This window comes from Podarcis cretensis (assembly GCF_951804945.1).
Source record: "Podarcis cretensis genome assembly, chromosome: Z".
Lineage (NCBI taxonomy): Eukaryota > Metazoa > Chordata > Lepidosauria > Squamata > Lacertidae > Podarcis > Podarcis cretensis.
In genome coordinates this window covers 3,078,160-3,098,852 of record NC_137184.1, presented here as the reverse complement: position 1 = coordinate 3,098,852, position 20,693 = coordinate 3,078,160, and the positions used below count along the sequence as shown (strand labels likewise).

The 20,693-nt window shown below is 46.2% G+C and overlaps 1 protein-coding gene across 2 annotated transcripts in view; it reads right to left on the bottom strand.

Annotated features, from left to right (window-relative positions):
• The window catches only part of SLC27A4 (solute carrier family 27 member 4), a 38,406-nt gene extending 26,310 nt beyond the window's left edge, over nucleotides 1-12,096 (bottom strand). Inside the window, exons 1-3 of one of the 2 annotated variants that reach the window (XM_079962080.1) lie at nucleotides 11,783-12,096; nucleotides 2,641-2,770; nucleotides 1,750-1,916 (exon numbers count right to left, since the gene is read on the bottom strand). In XM_079962080.1, coding sequence (XP_079818206.1) covers nucleotides 1,750-1,910 — 161 coding nt within the window. In that variant the 5' untranslated portion in view covers nucleotides 1,911-1,916; nucleotides 2,641-2,770; nucleotides 11,783-12,096. Of the gene's footprint in view, nucleotides 1-1,749; nucleotides 1,917-2,640; nucleotides 2,771-7,365; nucleotides 7,548-11,782 lie in introns of those variants that run through there. The other variant, XM_079962081.1, reaches the window with a different exon arrangement.
• Between the last annotated feature and the right edge of the window lie 8,597 nt (nucleotides 12,097-20,693).

Genomic DNA, 20,693 nt, shown 5'->3' with positions numbered 1-20,693 from the left:
TCCCTGACACCACTGCTTCTGCTGCTCCAAGGAGGGGTGTGAGAAGCTTACTTCCAAAGGGTGTATTGGCCCATCAGTGTGAATTATAGGTAGGCAAACTAAGGCCCAGGGGCCAGATCCGGCCCAATCACCTTCTAAATCCAGCCCACAGACAGTCCGGGAATCAGCGTGTTTTTACATGAGTAGAATGTGTCCTTTTATTTAAAATGCATCTCTGGGTTATTTGTGGGGCATGGGAATTCGTTCATTTCCCACCCCCCAAAAAATATATATAGTCTGGCCCCCCACAAGGTCTGAGGGACGGTGGACTGGCCCCCCGCTGAAAACGTCTGCTGACCCCTGGACTTCACCAGCCTTCCCTAACCAGGTGTCTTCTAGATGCTGTTTGACTCCAACTCGCATCAACCTCAGCCAATGGTGAATGGCTGGAGATTATAGGAGCTGAAGCCCCACAACATCTGGAGGGCCCTACATAAGCAGCTGCTGATGGCACGGCAGAGAGCAGGGAAAGGCACAAGCCTGGGACATTCAGACACAGGCAAGTTGCCCTGGGACACCACGAAGAGGGAGCAGAATTGGCTGAGCAATTGCCTGTTTTTGTTGCGACCACACATTTAAAGTAGGAAGCATCACTCTTAACAGGCTGTGTGGCTGTGTGTTCATCTAACCCTGTATTATCTGTCCCAGGGCCCTGACCACTGGTCATGCTGGATGGGGCTGATGGGAATTGTAGTCCAAGTGCATCTTCATGGTACCATGCCTGGATCCCCCTAATCTGTTCTGACCGGCAGTGGCTTTCCAGGGCCCCTATTACTTCCTGCTGGTCCTTCCAACTGGATTTACCAGGGATAGAATCATAGAATCATAGAGTTGGAAGAGACCACAAGGGCCATCGAGTCCAACCCCCTGCCAAGCAGGAAACACCATCAGAGCACTCCTGACATATGGTTGTCAAGCCTCTGCTTAAAGACCTCCAAAGAAGGAGACTCCACCACACTCCTTGGCAGCAAATTCCACTGTCAAACAGCTCTTACTGTCAGGAAGTTCTTCCTGATGTTTAGGTGGAATCTTCTTTCTTGTAGTTTGGAACCATTGCTCCGTGTCCGCTTCTCTGGAGCAGCAGAAAACAACTTTTCTCCCTCCTCTATGTGACATCCTTTTATATATTTGAACATGGGCCCTTCTGAAAACCAAGCATTGTGTACTCTTCCACTGAGCAATGGGCCCTCCATGTAACCAACACATACCCTTTGCTTCAAGATCCCGAGTGCTGTAAAAGGTAAAGGTAAAGGTACCCCTGCCCGTACGGGCCAGTCTTGACAGACTCTGGGGTTGTGTGCCCATCTCACTTAAGAGGCCAGGGGCCAGCGCTGTCCGGAGACACTTCCGGGTCACGTGGCCAGCGTGACATCGCTGCTCTGGCGAGCCAGAGCCGCACACGGAAACGCCGTTTACCTTCCCGCTGGTAAGCGGTCCCTATTTATCTACTTGCACCCGGAGGTGCTTTCGAACTGCTAGGTTGGCAGGCGCTGGGACCGAGCAGCGGGAGCGCACCCCGCCGCAGGGATTCGAACCGCCGACCTTTCGATCGGCAAGCCCTAGGCGCTGAGGCTTTAACCCACAGCGCCATAAATTCTGGACCTACAGCTACATCAAAATGATTGCTGTAAAAAGCATGTTAGCAAGAAACATATAAATCAGATGAAGCCACATGAAGGAGGCTCGGAGGGGGAGGTCCACAAAACTTACGAAACATCCCGTCTGGCTGTCAAGATGACGATGCGAAGGAAAGTCCATCCTCCAGATCCCAAGTAGAATATTAAGAGAGCCGGGACCACCTGGATCCATGGCAGGTCCAGGAACAGCCGGAAGACCACAAAGAGGAGAAGCAGAGCCGCCGAACGTAACATGCTGGCCTGGGGAGAGGAGAGAGGGAAGTTCCCTTTGGTGAGATGAAGAGCCCTTGCAGGCCCCCTTCTTATTGCACATTCAGGACTATTTGTGCTCAATAAATTATGATTATTATTATTTAGAAGAGACCTGAAAGTGTCAGGGAAGTTTTTAAAGTGTGACATTTTAATGTATTTTTAATCTTGGTTGGAAGCCGCCCAGAGTGGCTGGGGAGACCCAGCCAGATGGCTAGGGTACAAATAATAAATGATGATGATAGTAAGAGGGCTGTACCATCATGTTTTCAATGCAGCAAGCGCTGTGGGGTAGACTTACAGCTGCCCTTCCAATCAGTGTGTGCCCCATAACCCCGCTGAAACCCTGCAACTTTTCACGCAGCAAATGTTCCAGAGTTGTCCCATTTTTATAACGAAAGGGCTCCTCCAGGCAGCAATATAGTAATCATGTTTGGGAAAGCACTGCAGAACAACTAATAAAGTGGAATGATGTTTGGACAGTCCAATATAATTCTTTAACTAATACACTATTATTGAACCAATGACATTTTGCAGACTATCCCCCACCCCAAACCAACAACAACCCAACACCTAATTTGGATGACCCCTTGCTTTCCAAACAGCTGGCCCTAAATGGCCACTCAGGTTGGCCACATCTGTCTACCTTTGCTAAACTGTGAACAAAGACTTTAAATAATAACATTTATTTCTAAAAAGTCGAGGCCCAACTCACCAAGGGAAATCTGGGCTTGCAATCCTAGCTAATTCTTCTCCTGCACAAGGCAGCCTTTTGCTTCAGCGACGTCTCTCTGCCTCTTTGCTGCACCTTCTCCCAACAGAAAGAATGCTATTTGGACCATAACCTAATGAGCAACAGGATAAACATGTACAGAAGTCCAAGGTTATTGATTATTTACTTGGCCTGTTGTGCTTTGCTGGTTTACCTATACCATATGACCTGGGAACGTGGAAGGGAATGTTATCAAAGTCAATTTCTGGTCTGTGACGATGATAAAGAAATCCATTCATTCATTATAAAAGTCAGGTTTCCTGCAAGCGTTTCCTGGTTGCTCCCCTCAAACTTCTGCAAAGTAAGCGCTCCTCCACCCAAATGAGATCAATGCTGCTATTGACTCTGGCCACAGTTAGGGTGAGACTCTGGTATTGTGAAAGTTCAGGTCACTTAACATGGTTTAACTTGCCTGCTTGGCATTCTCTGTTCATCAGTACAGTTATGTACTGAAGTTTTCACCCTGGGCCAGCAGGGGATACTGTAGATAGTTATGCAAATAAGGGATCGAAAGTGACGTTCAGTGATTGGATAGTTTTAGAAAGTTGTTACAGTTACGTTGTACTGGAGCTCTATATAAGCAGGCTGACTGAACCCTTCAGTTCAGTTCGGTGCTGGCCTGTGAATAAACAAGAGCTGTTTGAAGAATCGCTGTGTCGTCTGATATGTTCACCCACAACTTAACAAGTACCACAATATTTCTTTGAAATATCCACCAACAGCCGCCTTTACCAGCCGGATGCCCTCCAGGTGGTTTAGACTACCATTTCAGCCATTTCTGATAATTGTCCATGCTGACTGGGGCTGATGGGAGTAGTAGTCCAAAACAACTCTGGAGGGCACCAAGCTAAGCTACAGGAATTTTGGTATGATTGTTCAGGAGACGGTCCTACCATACAAGTTTGAAAACCACCTCAGTCCTAACTCCCTGCTTCCTCTCTTACAAAACTAGAATGTGGGGATCATCCCCTGACATAGAATGGCTGGAGGTTCAGGACAAGCCGGAAAAAACACTTCTTCATGCAGAGCATACTTCAGGGGTGTGGAACCTCAGGTCTGGGGCCCAAATGTGGCCCTTGAAACCTCTCCACCTGGCCCTTGGGACATTTCCAATGCCAGAACCTCTCCCCAGGCCACCCCCTTGACTGGATCTGCTTCGCACCCTTCCTAAGTGTTTCTGCCTGGCTGAAATGTGCCATTGAATTCTGATAAAGGCTGGATGGGATATAGATAGGGGTGTGTGCAGAAACTGGCCTACTTCACAAAGGTAACAATTACATCTGATACGCTCCCGACTTTTGGTTTTGGCTCTGCCCACCATGGCATCCAGCATCTGGCCATCTGCCCACAAGGACAGTGTTTCCCAAACCTGGGGAACTTCAGTAACATACAGACAAATTCAGGGTGGGCAGTTATAGTTGATTGGGAGGTTTAGTGCAATTGCAACAAACCCACTTTCCCAAAAGATTAGACTTCTTTTAGGTGAGGTAAGTGACAGGAAAATGCAGTGCAAAGTGCAGGATAACAATAATAATTGATTTTTAATGGTAGCAGCCTGGAAGGAGAAATGGTCGTTAGTTAACTCTGCAAAACTTGTTTGGAAGCGTGCATTTGTAGATGGACGAACACAACACTGCAAAGTAGTCAGAGGTAACATTACTAGAAATAACTAGTCTCCCTGCATTTCTTCCATTAATTCACCACCAGAAGAACCTTCTGCTCACTTTTCTTATTGGAGAGGTTATATCCTGTTATTCTGAATTTTACACAGGCACAGCCTGACTCCCTCCCTTGGCAATCTTCGCGGAGCTCTGGCCCAATGGTGGCCAGTGGCTTGAATTTAATTAATTTTATAATGAATAATTTTAGAGTGTTGTTTGTATTGTACTTTTGTACTGTTTTATTGTTGTTAGCCGCCCTGAGCCCGGCTTCGGCTGGGGAGGGCGGGATATAAATAAAATTTATTATTATTATTATTACCTTGATATTCTGGATTTTCATTTATATATCATGTCAATGACTCTTGCCAAGTGTTTAAAGAAGGTTGTACTTAACTTTGCAAGTCTGCAAAGTTTGGCATTTATCTACACTGTATATTCTTTCCAAGGGAAGTAGGTGGCACTGTGGGTTAAATCACAGAGCCTAGGACTTGCCGATCAGAAGGTTGGTGGTTCGAATCCCCGTGACGGGGTGAGCTCCCGTTGCTCGGTCCCTGCTCCTGCCAACCTAGCAGTTTGAAAGCACGTCAAAGTGCAAGTAGATAAATAGGTACCGCTCCGGCGGGAAGGTAAATGGTGTTTCCGTTCGCTGCTCTGGTTCGCCAGAAGCGGCTTAGTCATGCTGGCCACATGACCCGGAAGCTGTACGCCGGCTCCCTTGGCCAGTAAAGCGTGATGAGCGCCGCAACCCCAGAGTCAGTCACGACTGGGCCTAATGGTCAGGGGTCCCTTTACCTTTACCTTTATATTATTTCCAAAGTGTGTAATTGGAATGAAATGTCATTAAACAGCCAGTGCCGTCTATATGCCCCTGCCTACTGAGATCAAGCAGGCGCCTTCACTTTGCTCTTTTCGGCACCTCCTAAAAACATTTTTGTTTAGACAAACATACCCAGGAGCTTAGAAAGTTGAGGATGATTGTGTAGTATTTCAACTTTTGTATGTTTTAAAGTATGGTTGTCTTGATGTTATTATCTTCTTAAAAACCACTTTGAAAGGGTTTTTTGTTTTTGACTTTAACAGTCAAGCAGAGTATAAATCTTATTAAATAAATATAAAATAAGTACAAACATATCCAAACCAATGGCCTCAACTTACAAGAAAGGAGATTCCGACTAAACTTTCTGAAAATAAGCACTGTTCAACAGTGGAACCGACTCCCTCAGAAGGTGGTGGGCTTTCCTTCATTGGAAGTTTTTGAGCAGAGGTTGGGCGGCCATTTGTCACGGACGTTTTAGTTTAGTTTACAAATTAATAAATAGATAAATAAAATCCCTGCATTGTGGGGGGTTGCGGTTGGGCTAGATGACCCTCAGGGTTCCCTTCCAACTCCAAGATTCTATGATTCTATGCTCTGAACAAATGCTGAATGAACAGATCTTCTGGAAATACCACAGCTGTATTCCATGTGTTCTGGACTCCCACAGCCCCTGACATGCTAGCTGGGGCTGGTAGGACTGGTGACTGGAACAACATCTGGAAGGATGGGGAAGTGTGCCCTACGGTCAGGGCCATGATCCAATGACCCTGGCCAAAAAGTGAGTTCTGGGGAAGGGCTTACAGAAAATAAAGGAGGTGGTTCTCTTATAACAAGGTAGTATTAACTAAGTAAAAGTATTTGTAACTGAAATAATCACATATTCTTCCCCTTTCCACATCCAACCACACTTGCTTCTGGTCATAGCTGTCAACTTTTCTCTTTTCTTGCGAGGAATCCTATTCGGAATAAGGGAATTTCCCTTAAAAAAAGGGGAACAGTTGACAGCTATGCCTCTGGCATGACAAGCATGCCCCTATTTTCAGCTCTGATAGTGTCCAATGCCCCTTTGCATGTGTACATCTAGAAAGGCATGCCTGAAGCGCCACAGGAAACAGGAACAACTCTTAGATGTCCGTAAAGCACCTCAGCTTCTGAAGGACTTGATTCTTCTCTGCAGGCACAGGCTCCAACCCTGAACTCCAGACAAACCTTCCCTGGCCTTCAACCTATTCGTGCACATCATGCTCCCTTTTGATGTGACAGGGAGAAACAGGACGTTAGACAGGCAACAGGAAACGCATCAGCTATGCCGGTGGGGTTTGCAAGCCCTGAGATGACACTGCAGTTTGCAGGCTGTCCTCAAGCCAAGGGTTATTCAGCTAAAAAGCTGGCCAATGAGGAGGATGGGGATAGACGAATCTGACCCCCTTTGCTCTTCGTTTGTTGCTTTTGGGTGGCAAGTCAACAAAACGGATCCTGGTTGTTGCTGAAGCCTGGGCAGAAAGTTAAATACAACTCCCTGGATGGGTTCTTAATGCCATCCTGCAGCAGGGAGCCCACTGGACTGGACTCAAGGGAACCCTGCAGAGTTAGCTCATTGTGTCTTGAGGATTCGAAACACAGTGGGCAAGTCAATTAGCCCCTTTTTTGCTCAGAAAAAGAACAATTTTAAAAATTCTGCCAAAAAATTATCTGTGTGTTTTTAAAGACGACCACAGAATCTGTACATCGGCAGTGGTATTGTAATTGTTCAGAATTATACAATTTGGAGAGACATCTAGTTTGAATTCCTTCAGAAGCTGATCACACTTTGGGCCAAATTAAGCTAGGTGCTTCTTTCACAATTTGCAGTTGTGTGAGTGGCTTATTCAGCGTAAAGAGCAGGAAGGGGGTGTGCTCTTCGGAATCCCTCACTAAAAGTGGGGAGGGTTTTCCCCATCATTTTGAGCAGGGATTCCCATGCAGGTTCACTCGGAAACTTCTGCTAATACGATAGGGAAAACCTCTGTTTTCGCAGTCCAAAACACCTTCCTGAAATAAGAAGAGGTTTGCATAGATCCCATCCAACCAATCAGGATTTAACCTGTGCTTATCAGCCGAAATTTGCCAGCCGAAATCTACATCTATACACTATAAATCAACAGACAAACTACTTTCCAAAATATACAGCACTGTAGATGAATCACTTACATCCCCAGGTCACTGTAAGCAGCTCTTGAGCTCCCTCCTGTCTTCCTCTCCTCCAGCCTCCTGTCTCTGTTTCTCCACCTCTTCACAGTTCCACCCTTATCTAGCCTTCCTTCCCTCCCAGAGGGCAGAGTCATCCCGACCTACGCCTAGCAGCTATCTGGGGCTTCAATCAAACCTCCCAAAACAGGTGCAGCAGCTTCTCCCTCGCCATGTGAACGGCACACACCGGTTGCACTATCCCCCTCTGGCCTCACAGGATGCATCTATTGTCCACACTGACCAGCAGAAGCTCTCCAGGGTTTCAGACTGTCAAAATTCCCAGCCCTTCCTGGACGTGCCAGGGATTGAACTTGGGACCGTTTGCACGGAAGGCAGATGCTCTTACACTGAGCTATGGCTCTTCCCCAGCAGGAAGGGTTCAATCCGCTATTCAACTACCCTTTGAGCCATTTGATAAAGGGAAATAAGTTTATTAAGCCGTAAAAGTGGGAACACAGGAACTGGAAAGCAGAGCTCCTATTACTCAACATTTGAGTTCACCATGGCTTATTATTGTGATGTAACACTGCTGCTTCCTACTCACTGCTACAAACCTGACAGTCTTGATTCCTTTGACTGGACCTGTCACCAAGCAACCAATGAGCAAGCATGGACTTGGCAAAAAGAATGTTCATGCCCCCAAATGATATTTTCCTTTAAAGCAGGAGAGTATCAGGTTTCATTTGGGAGGCAGACAGATTTCTGGGAGTTGTTGATCAGGAGTCAAGCTGGATGAAAGGCATGTGGTGTGAGATGTGCGCGTGCTTTGAGCATCTGAGGCAGGTTTAGTGGTTTTGCTACCTGTTATACTTGCTTCCACTGTATTCCGCTTGTACATTTGTAAATGAGAGACACACTATGAACACAAGGTAACTTCCCAGTGTTGTCTGCACTAGTGCAGAGGTGGAAACTGTGGCCCTCCAAATGTTAAAGGTAAAGGGACCCCTGACCATTAGGTCCAGTCGTGACCGACTCTGGGGTTGCGGCGCACATCTCACTTTATTGGCCGCGGGAGCCGGCGTACAGCTTCTGGGTCATGTGGCCAGCATGACTAAGCCGCTTCTGGCAAACCAGAGCAGTGCACGGAAACGCCGTTTACCTTCCCGCCGGAGCGGTACCTATTTATCTACTTGCACTTTGATGTGCTTTCAAACTGCTAGGTTGGCAGAAGCAAGGACTGAGCAACAGGAGTTCATGGGGATTTGAACCACCAACCTTCCGATCGGCAAGTCCTAGGCTCTGTGATTTAACCCACAGTGCCACCAGCATCCCTTCTCCAGATGTTGCTGGACCACAAAATCACCATCCCTGTTCTAGCACTGCCCTGTTGCCACACTAGCATGTTACGCTCACTCCACATTTCAAAGCAGTGAGAAGTTCTAGGGGCACAGCACTTTTCAGGCTTGGCTCCCCTCAGAAGGTTGTTGCTGGAGGCTAAGTGCCATTTTGTAACATTAATGTTTATTTACAAATATGTAGGCTGAACATTCCAACAAAATGGGAAAGGGCCATCATGTGCTTTGCACACAGTCCCTGGTATCTCTAGGTAAGGCTGCGAGAGAGAACCCTGTCTAAAGCCTTGGAGAGCTACTGCCAGTCCGTGTAGGCGATACAGAGATGGACCAATGGCCTGGCTCTGTATAAGGCAGCTTCCTGTGTGTGTAATAGCTTTGCACAACAGTCACAAACACAGCCTTCCTTTAGCCTTTTAGCTGTGCTTCCTTTTTTCCTCAAATACTGTTATGTTCTTTTGACGCATGCATATCATTTAAATAATCGATACTGGCTTTCCCCCCAACTTTTCCACTGTGGACTTTCAAAACCTTTGCAACCTTGCAAAGCAGAGGCCCATGATTAGAATCCTGATCCAGAGAAGCAAAGGCCTGCACCATCTACGACAATGGTGAGCCCATCACAGTCCTGGTTGCCAGGGTGAAATATGGGCAGAGAAAGCTGCTTTGTGCCAAGTCAGACCAGGAGGGTTCAGAGCCCTCACCAGCCAAATTGTTGCCACCGCTGGCTGGGGCTGACAGCAGTTCTAGTCCTAAACCTCTGCAGGGCACTGCGTTGGGGAAGACTGGTCTCCCCTGATTAGCAGCGGTGGTGGGGTATTTCACCACTGCCTGCTAAGAAGCACTCTCCTTCTTCCAGTATTATTATTCTTCCAGTATTACAGTGGTACCTTGCTTTTCAAACTTAATCTGTTCTGGAAGTTGATTCCAAAACCAAAGCGTTCCAAAACCAAGGCGCGCTTTCCCATAGAAAGTAATGCAAAACGGATTAATCCATTCTAGACTTCTAAAAGCAACCCCTAAAACAGCAATTTAACATTAATTTTGCTACCTAAGACCATTGATCCATAAAATGAAAGCAATAATCAATGTACTGTACGATAAAATAAATAAGACAGTATTGTAGATGATAAAAATTAAAATAACAATAATAATTCTTACCTACACTGATGATAGTCATTGTTTGGATGGGGGGGGGGCTTTTATGCATTTCTGCAGTCACACAATCAATCAATCAGTAGCTGAACTGGGTTCCACACAGTCATAAAAACAAATTAACCGAAAAAGCCTCAAAAACAAAAACACAAAATAAATAGCAAAAACAAAAGCACCAAACTTAATCTGTTCTGGAAGTCAGTTTGACTTCCGAAATGTTTGAAAACCAAGGCGCAGTTTCTGATTGGTGCAGGTACCCCAGAAACAATAACTGACAGCCGCATCGGATGTTCGGCTTCCGAAAAACGTTCGAAAATTGAACACTTACTTCTGGGTTTTCCGCATTTGGGAACCAAGGCGTTTGAGTACCAAGGCATTTGAGAACCAAGGTATCACTGTACACGGCTTTGAAAATAACAACAACAACACAGATACACTTATCTTTCCCAGTCCACAACCAACCAGTGATTTCCTTATGGCTGCCCTTTACATCAATACACACACACACACACACACTGGAGTGAAAAGGACACCTTATGCTTGGAAAGGTGTGGTGATGCTTAAAAGGCACCTTAATGCTCAAAAAGCATTTACCTGGAGGCCAGGTGAGTAGAAGATCTGGGCCTCAGAAATCAGAACAGGGTCAGGAATGTGGAGGGGCCTCCTAAAAATCTTCACCCACCCCCAGACCTAGGTCTGAATGAGGCAATGTCCTGATCTCTTTAAGGTAATTTCTGTGCCACAGGAGAAGCACACATGACACACTCAGTGTTGGGCTTTCAATTTCTGGCAGGTTTTGTGGTCATGCTGCGGAGAGTGAATCCTATAGTATTCTGGATGAACTCTCTGCAGGTTAGCAAAGCAAAAACTGCAATTTATCCCCTATCCCTTTCAATAAGAAATACACATGCTGCCTTGGTTGCTTGAGAAAACAGGTGATTGCAGCAGGGAACTCTGGGATGGGGGAGGATTCTCACACATATCAAATTATATTTTTTAGAAGAAGAAGAAGACAACGACAAAGCCTTAGTATTATCTATTCATCTTATGTTTAGAGCCAGCCTTACTTCCCCCACCACCCAAAGAAACATTAAAACACCAGCTCCTAAGAATGGACTTAAAAATACCCACCACACTCATTCCTGAAATATGAGCCTTAAATTCTGAGAAGTCCTTTTCAGTGATATAAATCCAACATACAATTAAACATCCCAAATGGTAGCTCCCTCACCCCTCTACTCCATTTTACTCCACTCTCATTATCTGCAAAGGAATAATAGAGTACTAGCTTCACCCAGGAGGAGCCAAGCTTAAAGTCCTCCCAGCTTCACAGCAACCCACTGATGCTATTACGAAAAATAATGGGAAAGGAAGAAAGGGAGCAACGATAATCGGCAAGCCTGCTATTATAAGCCTCGTTAGACATAAACCAGACACACGATTAGGCTGTGAAGAATGCACTCCTAGCAAGGTCTACTCAGAAGCAAGACCCGTTGAATCTAATGGCGCTTGCTCACAGGTAAGTGGAGGTAGGACTGCAGACTGAATTAGGGCGTCCGCAGCATTAAACCAAATGAAAGCATAGCTGGGGCCTGACAGCTAGAAAACGAAGGATATTATATATTATTACGCACACACAAAGGAGAAAATAAGGTCAATGGCCCCGCTTCTACACCCACTCCCCAAACAGAAAGTGGGGGGGAGATGCAGCTTTTTTTATAGGCATCATTGCACAATAGCCCCCTTTCCTTAACACACACACACACACACACACACAAGTTGCGGGGGTCTGTATCCACCCGGCTTTAGAATGAGCAGCAGCATCCTGGGACGTCCCCCCTGACAAAAGGCTCCCCTCTCTTTCCAGCCCCCACCCCCGATGTAGCGCTCTGTGATGCTGCAGCGCTATAGACACTGACACAGCAACCCACCTCTCTCTGCTATCCTACGGAGCTCTGTGGCTACTGAGTGTCACAACACCGCATCCTCCTCGCGGGGCAGAGGATGCGGGGTCCAGCAGTAACAGCTGGTTCAGCAGCTGTCAAAAGGGCAGGATCTTGTCTTCTCCTGCCTCCTCCTCCTCCTCCTCCTCCTCCTCTTGCAAAGGCTCTCCTGATCAGCCCAGCGGCTGCGGCTCCTCCTGGCTTTGGCACTTCCTTCCTCCTCCCTTTTCCACCTGCACTGCCCTCCCTCCCGCATGAGAATTGCAAGCGGGAGGAGAAAAGGAAGAAACCAAACGGCAGCAACAGCAGCTAGTCACTGATGCTGCAGGCGCTCTGGCAAAAGGAGGTCCTGCAGGGGGCGAGAGAGAGCAGCGCTCTGCCGCAATGCACCGCGGGATTTGTAGTCTTTCTTGCGCTCCGCAGCCTTGCACGTGGGTGGTTGAAGGGCTGTGTGCTTTGACTTTCCTCCTTTCTTTACTCTTGTACTGCTTTTTCCTTCTCTCTTTCTCTCCCACTACCTAGCTCGGTTTCCTCCTGTCCCAGCCCCTGGTCCTATGACAATGGCCCTCCCACCGCACGTTAAAACGATCTCAAGCAGTTTCACATATTTATTTTATTTTTTGAGAAAAAGCTTCAGACAGCAAAGCAAAGAGCTGGGAGTTTGCAAAAGAAGTTTCAAAGGAGAAGCGAAGAGGCTCGTGGTGTCCCCCCCCCCCCCCCCCGCGCGCGCCTTGCAAAGTCGGTGGCCTTAAGACGCCTTTGCAAAGGGACAACTGGCGACAGGAAAAAGTACGGCTCTGTAATCAGATCAAGAGCTCAGCCGAGCCGCAACTGGTGGAGGGAGGGAAGGAGGGAGGGCAAAAAGAGGACGGGCAGGATCAACCCTCGCTATCTAGCAGGCTCTGTGGCGCAATGGATAGCGCATTGGACTTCTAGACTAATGACTGGGTGAAGTCATTCAAAGGTTGTGGGTTCGAGTCCCACCAGAGTCGCGTTTTGCTGTGCTTCCTTCAACTCAAAACTTTAAAAGAAGTAAAAATAAACAAATAACACGACCGGCTCCTCTGTGGGACAAAGTTGACCACATAAAAGTTTTGTTAAAATATTTTTAAAAATCTATTCATTTTATTTTGTTATACCTTTTTTTTTTTTTTTTTTTTTTTTTTACAACATGCCAATATTTCGCATCAGTCGTAGCTGGAGACTCAAGTTGAAACCTGTATGCGTGCTTAAGCTAAGAATTTGATAGGGCTTACCTCTGGGTAGATGCTTGCAAGGTGACTTCCAGAGTGTCACAATTTTGTGGGTGGGCACACAGCCCCGTAAGTGGATTTGGTGCTCTTGCACAGCAAACTCACTGCCCCCACCCCCAACAAACAGCACCGTGGATATTATTGTTTGTTTGTTTTTTGCAGTAAGGAAAGTCATGGTTGCTGAATTGCAGAGTTGGAAGGGAGGGTCATCTGGTCAAATATCCTGCAAAGCATCCTGCTCACAGTTATCTCTGGGTGGGCTCGAACCACCAACCTTCTGCATAAGAGCCAGAAGCATTAACCCACAGTGCCACAGGCTCCACACATGCTTAGGTGAAGTAGTTGGATAACTTTCCCTCAAACAAATCGGAATGAGTGCTTGATGAACAGGACATACAGTGGTGCCCCGCAAGACGAATGCCTCGCAAGACGAAAAGCTCGCTAGACGAAAGGGTTTTCCGTTTTTCGAGGTGCTTCGCAAGACGAATTTCCCTATGGGCTTGCTTCGCAAGACGAAAACATATTGCGGGTTTGCTTCCTTTTTCGTAAAACCGTTAATACCCGGGGAATCCGCGCTCCGCAAGACGAAAAAATCGCAAGACGAAGCAACTCGCGGAACAAATTAATTTTGTCTTGCGAGGCACCACTGTATGGTAGAGCCCTAGGGTTTCACCTGTAAATTAGGATGAGTATCTTTATTAATAAACTGACAGATTAAGGCTGCAATCCCTAACCCCATTTACCTGGGAGTAAGCCTGATTGAAATCTCATGGACTTCTGAGTAGAAATGGGGCACTTCCAGACCGTCACTATTTTGGGGTGGGATTCAAACACACAGCAGCAAATTCAGGTTGTGCAGTTAGTCAACTGGGAGGTCTTGGGCATCAAACCCACTTCACATAAAAAAATCCAGTGTGGGTGTAACTTAACTTTATTGGGGGGGGGAGGCTTTATGTTAATGGGGAAGAACCGAGTTATCTGTGATGCATTTGGTCAGTTAAGTATTTTTATTTATTTACTTGATTTATGGGGGGGGGGGGACAGTTGCCCCACCCTCCTTGGCTATGCCCATGGGATCCAGACATTGCAGTGGGGATAGTGATAGAGGAAATGTACCAAAAATTTCAGGATGATACTTCCTTTGGTGCAACATCATCTAACCTCCCTGCAAGCAAATCAAGGATGAATGCTCATTAATGGCTCTTCCATACTGGGCCAGTCTATACCTGGGCTTACTGTGGATCTCGAGATTCCCTATGCTTTGAAAATCCAAATAGGAGACTTGTACTGACTGCATAGGGAATCTCTGGGTTTAGGGAGAAGAAAGTGGGGGGCCAGTACTAATTGGTGGGGGAAAACACATTGAAAACAATATAGCGACAGTGCCTGCCCGGTGTTAATTAGGCTAGGAGTTCCAAAGTCTAAGGACTGAAAGACTGACTCCTAACAGATGGAATGATTATTATATGGCCCTTGTAAAAAGACAAGCTCAGTATAGCAAAGGATTTGAGAGAGGCTTACTACAGTTTACTTGAATATTTCCCCTTCTTCTGTTCTTCTGTTTCACAGCTGGGATTAGTAATGTTTGCTGAGGAAGCCAGAAGCCAAAACTTTAACTAAGCAGTCATAAACCTATTTCTGTGCCGTCATTCATTTATTTGCAAATATTATAATTTAGTGTTCTTTGACAGTATCTTTTTAGTATCTAAAGCCTGCTTGATTGCATTGTTGTTCAGTTGCTTACAAGAGGTAGATGTGACTAACTGGGAAACATTTCATTAAATGCTGTGTTGTTCTAATGAGATTGCTTTACTGTATATTTTTATTATGGATGTTTATGTTTCAATGGGGTCATTTACTCTGTATTTTAATTATGGATGTTTATATTTTAATATCTGTGCACTGGTTTACATATTTTGCTTAGAAACCTACCTTAGAATTAAGTAGTATATAAATTATTATTAATAATTATGTCACTCTTACAGTACACCAAAAGCCTTTTTACCCTTTCTGAGGCAGCTTAAGCAAGCAAATCTGACTTCACGTCGGCCCAGTATACCTAAAAGAGCGTCTCCACCCACTCCACCCACATTGTTCTGCCCGGACGCTGAGGTCCAGCGCCGAGGGCCTTCTGGCGGTTCCCTCACTGTGATAAGCAAAGCTACAGGGAACTAGGCAGAGGGCCTTCTCGGTAGTGGCACCCACCCTGTGGAATGCCCTCCCACCAGATCTCAAAGAGAAGAAGAACTACCTGACATTCAGAAGACATCTGAAGGCAGCCCTGTTCAGGGAAGTTTTTAATGTGTGACATTTTAGTGTATTTTTGGTCTTTTTTGGAAGCTTCCCAGAGTGGTTGGGGAAACCCAGCCAGATGGGCGGGGTACAAATAAATTATTATTATTATTATTATTATTATTATTATTATTATTATTGGTCATACCTTTTTTAAAAAAGAGGGGGGACTTAAGTCTTTAAATGAGATGTTTGTTTGTTTGTTTAATAGAGGATTTGTACTCACCATTCCATCTGCATAAACCAGCTTACTACAGAAGTAACATGCCAGTGGCCCCCAACCCTTTGGGGCCCAGGGGACCCATCTGGAAAGCTAAGAAACTATTGTGGGCATCACAAGCTCCCCATTTAACAAGAGAAAAGCTAGCGATGCTCAGAATGCACCCAAAACAGGCAAAACACCTGCATGGTTTCTATGCCAGACAAATAAAACAGAGACAAACAATGCAGGCAACCCACAACCAATCAAAAGTGAAAGCTGCCAATACTCTTACTTAAAATTAAAATGGGGAGTGGCAGAGTTGAGGCAGGTGCAGGGGTGCTAACTTGAATAAAATATTGGGGGGCCCAAGTAAGCCCCACCCCACATAATCGATCACATGGTGCGGCACGCACACACTATTTCAATGGCAATGCCCATGAACTTTTGGGGGTCCTGGCCCCCTCAAATATTTTATTGGGAGCCCCCCGAAGACCATGCTGCCCATAGGCACAATATTGTGTAGAAATTTCTCATTTTCAATCGTGCATAATCTTTGCCGCCCCTTCTCCAGAAAAGAAAAATGGATGTTGCATGCCACATTTTAAAAGGAAACTGGGCAGATGCTGTGAGAGTAAGTACAAATAAACAAATAAATAATCTGTTATAATGATGAACAAAGCAAGCAAGCAAACAAGCAAGCAAGCAAGCAAACAAACAACAAACAAACAAACAAACAAACAAACAAACAAACAAACAAACATGGAAAGGCTTAAAATTATGAAGCAGAATCTGGGGGGAGAGCATCAGCTGGTGGCCCAGATCTCCTGCCCCTGCTCCTGCCCTTTTTTATTTATTTAGTATTTAAAAAGCTGCTTGTAGAGTAGCTGGGCACAGCACTTGTGAAACGCCAGCCGCCCACCATCTTAAATTCTATGCAGAGTTGTGTGTCAGCCGGCTAGCACAGAATAGGACCATCATAAAGTAAACACTAGAACTACCCTGGTATCTGAGAGAAGGCACCAGTTGCTGTGGAAATAACACTGCCATGCTGTGTGATTGCTTCCATGTCCCCCTCATGCCTGCCATAAAATGAAAACCTATTCTGACAAATTCACCACAAGCCTGCAGCTCTGTGAAAGGAGCCCTTCCAGGCCAATCCTATGAAGGCAGAAAGGGAAGTTAACATCTGCCTTTGTTTACCACAGTGTGGCTTTTAATCCTAGTTGGCGATGTGGGTGTAGAAAGAAAGGGAGTCAGCTGCCTGGGAAAGGACGGAGAGGAGGAAAAGTTGCCAGGCAAGGCAAGCAAGGCAGGCAGGCAGACTGAAGCAACTTGTTCAGAAGGGGAAAGGTCACGGCTCAGGGACAGAACATCTGCTTTGCATGCAGAAGGTCCCAAGATCAATCTCTCAATGACATCTCCAGGTGGGGCTGGGAGCCATGCCCTGCCTGAAACCCTGGAGAACTGCCGCCAGCCACTTTCCCCACTCGTGGGGAAAAGAGGAAATCTGTTATAGAATAATAAAAAAAGCAAATGTAAAATGACCAAGCAGGTGGGCAGGGAGGAAATGGTGGTTTGGCAAGGGGTAGGTGGGAATACAGGTGAAACTCGAAAAATTAGAATATCGTGGAAAAGTTCCTTTATTTCAGTAATTCAACTTGAAAGGTGAAACTAATATATGAGATCGACTCATGACATGCAAAGCGAGATGTGCTTCTACTTCTCAGAGGTCCAATCTTGCTCAATTTGCAATCCTTGTTTTGCTGATTTCATTGAATATTCTCATTTTCTGAGATTGTTAATCTGGGGTTTTCATCAGCTGTACGCCATGATCATCGCAATGATAACAAATCAAGCCTTGACATATCTCGCTTGGCATGTCACAAGTCAATCTCATATATTAGTTTCACCTTTGAAGTTGAATTACTGAAATAAAGGAACTTTTCCACGATATTCTAATTTTTCGAGTTTCACCTGTATGGTATGAGTGGAATGTGAAAGGAGAATAGGAGAAGAAATTACAGCAGATGTGTTAACAATATTGGGCGGACACGTGGAGGCGGGAAAGAATATAAAACAAACCTTCTTCTCTGTTTAGTGCCTTTGGCTCAGCAAAGAGTGCCTAAAACAGGGAGGATGGACTTAACTTGAGGGAAGCTGAGTTATGGAACACCATGCTTCAAGGAAAGTGATGTGGCAAAGAATTAAGCCATTTCCAAATACAGGTGAGATACAGGATTAGGTGCCAGTGACTGTCAGACGAATATGCCAAATTCTGCCTCCATTTTGAAGCTGGTTCTGCCCCCACATTGCAAGGCCAGTGGGGTGGGCCTCAGTCTCAGTTTTCAGCAGTCTCACTTTGGGTCCTGGACTGATGCTATGATAACTTGGTAAAAGGGCAGCATCTTCTGTCCCTAAGGATCGGTCAGCTTGACCATGTGCCCTTCTAGGGATGCAATGAGGCCTGACCCCAGCATGGTGTCCTTTTTTAAAAAAGTGTGCTTAATCTGGACATGCTTACTTAGGAGAAAAGGCAGGTGCAATGTGCTCTCTTTCCAGATTGGGGCCCTATGCAAGTTATATGCTGAAAATCACTCCCCTGCTTGCTATTTGCTCCCAAAGAGTAGTTTGAAATACTCTTAAGAAAGGACACCAGAAAGAGGGTTTTTTTAAAATACAAAAACCTGGCGCATGGCACCAATCCATCTCATCTGGAACACCAAGTGCCTACCTATATCCAGAAGGGTGCATGAGTAACAATACATGTCACACTTTGGATTTGGCAAACTTGCTTAAAAAAAAAAAAAGGTGGTTATAAACGTTGTAGACGTTTGTATCTGCCTATGGGCAGACACGGGACGCAGGTGGTGCTGTGGGTTAAAGCCTCAGCGCCTAGGACTTGCCGATCGAAAGGTCGGCGGTTCGAATCCCTGCGGCGGGGTGCGCTCCCGCTGCTCGGTCCCAGCGCCTGCCAACCTAGCAGTTCGAAAGCACCTCCGGGTGCAAGTAGATAAATAGGGACCGCTTACCAGCGGGAAGGTAAACGGCGTTTCTGTGTGCGGCTCTGGCTCTGGCTCTGGCCAGAGCAGCGATGTCACGCTGGCCACGTGACCCGGAAGTGTCTCCGGACAGCGCTGGCCCCTGGCCTCTTAAGTGAGATGGGCGCACAACCCCAGAGTCTGTCAAGACTGGCCCGTATGGGCAGGGGTACCTTTACCTTTACCTTTATGGGCAGACACAGTGCACAATGATGCTTTGATAATAACAACAACCACACACACACACCACTCATCTGACTGCATTACCCCAGCCACTCTGGGCGATAGCAGTATTTAAGGAAATCTGATAGCTTAGGGCGCCTTATAAGAGGAGCAGAGAACTTGCGGCCCGTCATGTGTTGCTGGACCACAACTGGCTGGGGCTGATGGAGCTGCGGGTCCAGCAACATCTGGCAGGCCACAGGGTCTCTATCCCTGCACTGAAAGATCATTCTGTTTTGACAGATCAGTTTTCCCGGACAACTCAGTCCCACAAACCCAAATTGAACATATTGCCTGGCCTCCCAGGATTTACCAACAACTACAGTTCATGCACCTGACTTGTGACATGTTAAGTCTTTGAAGTCATTACAAGGTGCTATTGCAAAACCGTACTGCTGTGTTTTCACTCCCAGACAGGTGGCTGATTCCAGGTAGGTATTAATTGCAGAATCAGTGCTCCTCATGCCTGCAATTTTATTTTATTGCAACATCCAGATTAAGACACTGGCACCAGAAATCCAGTCTGAGTTCTCTCCCACCCTCAGTTTAATATGTAATTGAACAACATCAGCACCTTTTCCCCCAACCCTGTTTGTGATATCACAATGACCCATTCACCCTGTCTGTTAAGACAAAACCCTCAAAAGACTTCACAGATCTGCTGTAGCCTTGAAGAGTCCTATATCAGCAGCAAGATGCCAACTTATCCTCAGTAGAGAGGTAAGGATGTACAGGTGTAGAGGTGGTGGCGGTGGGAATGGATACAAGAGCAATAAAACGGCAAAAGAAGAAGCCGAAGATGACACTTCCAATAAGCATACTGGCAACTGCAGTACTTGGGAGATAATATAATCACCCCAATTTTGCAATGCTAATTAACACCTGTAATGGAAAGGGAAACCAACCAGGCCAGTATTTAAGGAGATCTGGGGCAGAGTTTAATCCTTTACTTTGTTGCCGACACCACATTTCTGGACTGGGAGACATATGCCGGTGAACATCCCCACCCACCTGCAGGACAGAAAGCAGCACATCGTATTGCAAGACCTGGTTTTTAAAATGCAGTACATTCTCACCTCAGTTACTCTTCGGTCTACATCTTCGTATTTGCCACCAGCTTGGATGGCTTTAAAGGACAAATTAATGCTGCGTAAGGCTATCAATGGCTACTTGCCAAGAGACCTGTGTAAGACCTCCCTTGTTGGAGGCAGCATGCCTCTGAGTACCAGCACTTTTGGGATCACAATTGGGCGAGGAATACAGGGCTGGAGCTGTTTAGAGCTTTAAAAGTCAGTCCCCACACTTTGAATTGAGCTCGGAAACATAATGGGAGCCAATGTAGGTCTTTCAGGACCAGTATTATGTGGTCTCGGCAGCCACTCCCAGTCACCAATCTACCTTTTGTATTCTGGATTAGTTGTAGTTTCTGGGTCATCTTCAAAGGTAGCCCCACATAGAGCGCATGGCAGTAGTCCAAGTGGGAGATAACCAGAGCATGCACCACTCTGGCGAGACAGCTGCAGGCGGGTAGCGTCTCAGCCTGCGTACCAGATGGAGCCCTGGACACAGAACTGACCTGCGCCTCCATGGACAGCTCGGAGTCCAAAATAACTCCCGGGCTGCACACCTGGTCCTTCAGGGGCACGGCTACCCCATTCAGGACCAGGGAGTCCTCCATAGTAAACCTGGCTGCAGCAGCACTCTCCCCAATATGCAATTCCCAGCAACTGGTATTTAAAGGAATACTGCCATCAACAGTGGAGGAAGAATACAGCCATACTGATTAAAACTATTGATAGCCTCCGGAGTAGTGTTGTTTAATGGTTAGAGCTTTGAACTAGGACCTAGGAGCCCAAGGTTCAAATCCCTACTCGGGCACAAAGCTCACTGTG